This window comes from Lathyrus oleraceus, chromosome 5 (assembly GCF_024323335.1).
Source record: "Lathyrus oleraceus cultivar Zhongwan6 chromosome 5, CAAS_Psat_ZW6_1.0, whole genome shotgun sequence".
Taxonomy (NCBI): domain Eukaryota; kingdom Viridiplantae; phylum Streptophyta; class Magnoliopsida; order Fabales; family Fabaceae; genus Lathyrus; species Lathyrus oleraceus.
Window position 1 is genome coordinate 460383276 of NC_066583.1, and position 4865 is coordinate 460388140.

General features: G+C 37.8%; 1 protein-coding gene across 1 annotated transcript; it reads left to right on the plus strand.

Annotated features, from left to right (window-relative positions):
• The first annotated feature begins 424 nt into the window (after nt 1–424).
• Nucleotides 425–962, plus strand: LOC127081335 (uncharacterized). Its single transcript, XM_051021602.1, has 2 exons — nt 425–533; nt 616–962. The coding sequence occupies exons 1-2, from the start codon at nt 425–427 to the stop codon at nt 960–962; spliced, it is 456 nt and encodes a 151-aa protein (XP_050877559.1).
• Nucleotides 963–4865: the final 3903 nt, after the last annotated feature.

Consider the following 4865-nt stretch of genomic DNA (forward strand, 5'->3'; position numbering starts at 1 on the left):
CAGACAATACATGCTGACTCATACGACTTGGTTGGTATCCAAAATGGACCCCATCAAGTATATATTCGAGAAACCCGCTCTTACCAGCAGAATTTCCCAATGGCAGATGTTGTTATCAGAGTATGATATCCAATATGTCACACAAAAGGCCATCAAGGGAAGTGTACTAGCAGACCATCTTGCTCACTAGCCAATATAAGATTACCAACCTTTGATGTTTGACTTCTTAGACGAGGACATCATGTTTGTCAAAGACTCTGAAACCCCTGAACCCGATGAGGGACCTGAACCTGAAGAATAGTGGACTCTCATGTTCAACGGCGCTTCAAATGCTATAGGTCATAGGATTAGGGCATTGTTGATGTCTTCCAAGAATTTTCACCTACCATTCACTGTGAAGCTTTGTTTCACCTGCACGAACAACATGGCTGAATATGAAGCCTGCATATTGGGGCTAGAAGAAGCTATTGAGTTAAAGATTAAAATTCTTGAGGTATTCGGAGATTCCGCTCTAGTGATACATCAAATCAGAGGTGATTGGGAAATAAGACATGCTAACCTAATTTTGTACCAGGATTATGTGCTGAAGTTACTCCCAAAATTTGACAAAATCAGTTTCTCTTATATTCCTCGAGAAGAGAATCAGATGGGAAGACACTTTGGCAATCTTGGCTTCCATGTACAAGTTAATATGGCCTAACCATCAGCCTAATATTGAAATCAGGCGTTTTGACGAACCTACCCATTGTCTGACAACAATAGAAGAGTCGGATGACAAACCCTGGTTCTTCGAAATCAAACATTATCTAGAGAAACAAGAATATCCGGTGGAGGCTTCCAGCCTTAACAAGAGGACTATACGGAGGTTGGCGTTGAAGTTCTTCTTAAATGGAGATGTGTTATACACACGAAATTATGACATGGTTTTACTCAGATACATAGACAAACATGAAGTTAATTAGCTTATGAAGGATATACATGAAGGATCTTTTGGCACGCATGCAAATGGGCATGCAATGGCAAAGAAGATCCTGAGGGACAGTTACTACTGGTTAACGATGGAAGCTGACTATTATCATTACACCAGAACATGTTACAAATGTGAAATCTACGCTGACAAAGTGCATGTACCGCCTACCCCATTGAATGTCATAGCATCACCATGGCCTTTCTCTATGTGGGGAATTGACATGATTGGGATGATAGAACCCAAACCATCTAATGGACATAGGTTTATTTTGGTGGCCATAGACTATTTCACCGAATGGGTCGAAGCTGCTTCCTATGTGAATGTCACATAGCATGTAGTGGCTCATTTTCTAAAGAGTAATATCATATGTCGATATGGGGTTCCCAGTAAAATCATCACTGATAACGGGTCCAACCTCAACAACAAGACCATGGAGGAGTTATGTGCAACGTTCAAAATTGAACACCATAACTCGTCGCCATATCGGCCCAAAATGAATGGGATTGTCGAAGCCGCAAACAAAAATATCAAGAAAATTATTCAGAAGATGGTACTCACGCATAAGGATTGGCATGAGATGATACCTTTTGCGTTGCACGAGTATCATACATCAGTGCGTACTTCAACAGGGGCAACCCCTTATTCCTTGGTTTGTGGCATGGAGGCAGTTCTCCCTATAGAAGTGGAGATTCCCTCAATGAGAGTCATGATGGAGGCTAATTTAGACGGGGCGGAATAGGTTCAAGCAAGATTCGATGAGCTCAACCTTATTGAAGAGAAGCGCTTAAAAGCGTTATGTCACGGTCAACTCTATTAGAGGCGTCTTAAGAAAGTCTTCGACAAGAAAGTTCGTCCTAGAGTATTCCAAGAAGGAGATTTGGTGTTTAAGAAAATCTTGCCCATTCACAAGGATTCTAGGGGAAAATGGACGCCAAATTATGAAGGTTCATTTGTGGTGGTTAGAGCCTTTTCCGGAGGTGCTCTAATTCTCGCAACTATGGACAGTGATGAATTGCCACTCCCTATAAATGTTGATGCAGTTAAAAAGTACTTTGCCTAAAAGAGTGGAATAATAAAGGTTGCAAAATCGAAAACCTGAAAGGGCGACTTAGGCAAAAATGGCTATCCCGGTGGATCAAAAACCCGAAAGGGAAGTCTAGGCAAAAATTAGGGATAAAAAATAAAAATATTCTCACCCGCTGAGTTGAAAACTCGAAAGGGCGACTCAAGAAAAAAAGGGTACCCTGGTGGATCGAAAACCGATAGGGCGATCCGGGCAAAAATTAGGGATTAATTCCAAGGAAAAGAACTCCACTTTCAGGCATTCATCACACCTCTGAAAGGCGAAGAATCAATCCACCTGACTTTTTCGAAGGCAAGGTGCTCGGACCGTCAAAAAACATGAGGATTATAGCAGTGCTGAAACTTAATGGAAACTCAATTTTTATGGCCATTATATCTTTATACACAACAATTGCCTCATTAAGGAATTGCATCTCTATGTACAGTTGCCCATTCAAGGGACAAATAAATAAAAAGAGAAATTTTCTCGTCAAAGTTATGCCCCAAATTATTTTTGTATTTTATCTGCTTGTTTGCAAAACACCTTTATTATTGATAAGCATCATTTTTAAAATTTTGAAGAAAATAAAAAAAACATTTGAACAAAATGATAAAATTACTCTTGAAACATCAAAAGAGGGGTACTCATAGCCTCCAAGATTATTCTTGTTTCATAAAGATGTTGGATCATTTGCATGCAACCATGATCGTTACCATTACTAACAACTCCCTTTCCTTTAGAAATGTACTCATGTGCACCCTACCACCAGCAAGCCTCTGGTATAATTTTGACATAAGTATTAGCAAAATGCAGTGTGGTTAAAAGTATCGAGTGTTGAAAATTCTGAACCCCTTAATAGCTTGGAATGCCCAAATATATTTCCAATTACCCAAAAGGACATCGTTGCCTGATTTCCATTGGTCTCCCCAACAACAGAAAGTTCATCCCACTAGCATCTTCATCGAAACAAAATTCATTAACCGGGGCACCAAAAGAACCTTTGTCTTCCAAGAGGGAGAGCAACTTCAAAAAAGACATACCCAATTACCCATTTGCACTCCCGCATACATCACATGCATTATTTCACGCATTATGTTCCTGCCAACCAGGAATTTCATCAAACAGTCATATCCATCATCAACATACTTATGCATAGCCTCATACAACATAAAAAAAAATCATTCGCATTCTTACATGCACATCCTAAATATCCCAACAATTACATCCCTTCATGCATCTCATGCATCATCCCATGCATGGAATCACCACCCAAAGTGGAACATCATACAAAAATCACACCAATATCAGGATCCAGGGTCATTCATATGTACCCTGGACTTTCCTCATTTAGTTCAATAGAGTTATTACCATGCATGTGCTCGTAGAATTATTTCCCCACAAATCATTCTTCAACTTTATGGTTAATAACGATATACCCCATCATCTTTGCTATCATTGTTCCCTAAGCAGAGGTTACCCTAAAAAGTCTCTTATGAGCTTTTCCTCTGTAGAGCATTTCTAGTAAATCTCCTCCAAATGGAGTGCTTTTTTGAACTATTTCCCCCAACAGATGAACGTTTGAGATACTGCTTCATTAATCTGAAGAGTCTCATTTGCATTTAGAGATACTACTCTAGTATCCTTGAAGAGTCTTAGATTCAATTAAGGTATCATTCCCTTGTTGGAATATCTTAATTAAATCATATAAGACGTTGCTTCGTTGATGTAGAGAATCTCATTTATCTGTTTGAGATACTGCTTCATTCATATGAAGAATCTCATTTATCTGTTTGAGATACTGCTTCATTAATTTGAAGAGTCTCATTTGCATTTAGAGATACTGCTCTAGTATCCTCGGAGAGTGTTAGATTCAATTAAGGTATCATTCCCTTGATTGGAATATCTTAATTATATCATATAAGATGTTTCTTCGTTGATATAGAGAATCCCATTTATCTGTTTGAGATACTGCTTCATTCATATGAAGAATCTCATTTATATGTTCGAGATACTGCTTCATTAATCTGAAGAGTCTCGTTTACATTTAGAGATAATGCTCTAGTATACTCGGAGAGTCTTAGATTCAATTAAGGTATCATTCCCTTGATTGGAATATCTTAATTATATCATATAAGATGTTGCTTCGTTGATACTGAGAATCTCATTTATCTGTTTGAGATACTGCTTCATTCATATGAAGAATCTCATTTATCTGTTCGAGATACTGCTTCATTTATTTGAAGAATCTCATTTATATGTTTGATATACAGTTTCATTTATCTAAAGAACCTCGTTTTCTCTGTTTGAGATACTGCTTTATTGATATGAAGAATCTCATTTGTTTTTAGGTACTGCTCTAGCATCCTCGAAGAATCTTAGATACAATCGAGGTATCATTCCCTCGATGGAATATCTTGGTTATATCATGTAAGATATTGCTTCATTGATTCTCAGAGAATTTTGTGTGTTCAGCTCAAGACACTTCTCTGATGATACTCAGAAACCTTAGGTACAGTTGAAGTATCGTTACATTGTTAGAATATCTTGATTGTGACATCTAAGATATTGTTCTGATGATTCCCAGAGAGTCTTGATTGTTTCATTTACCTTATGATAACTTTTCTTACTGTATTTCGCATTGCACTCTCTTTCTGCATTTCATCTTTGCATTTTAAGGACAAAATTTGGGTTTTTTTTTCTCGTATTTAACTATCTTGCACCAAGAATGTATAAAGACTATTGTCATTCATACCTTCTAGTTCAAGTTAATTAAATAGGGGTAGCTGTCATACCCCAATTTTGTCCGGGTTGTTTGAAGCTTTCATTGGTGTT

Excerpts from the sequence above, each read along its gene's own strand:
- LOC127081335 (XM_051021602.1), top strand. The coding sequence starts at position 425 with ATGGCTGAATATGAAGCCTGCATATTGGGGCTAGAAGAAGCTATTGAG. Across the intron at positions 534-615 it reads AGTGATACATCAAATCAGAG|TTTCTCTTATATTCCTCGAG; the intron begins GTGATTGGGAAA and ends TGACAAAATCAG.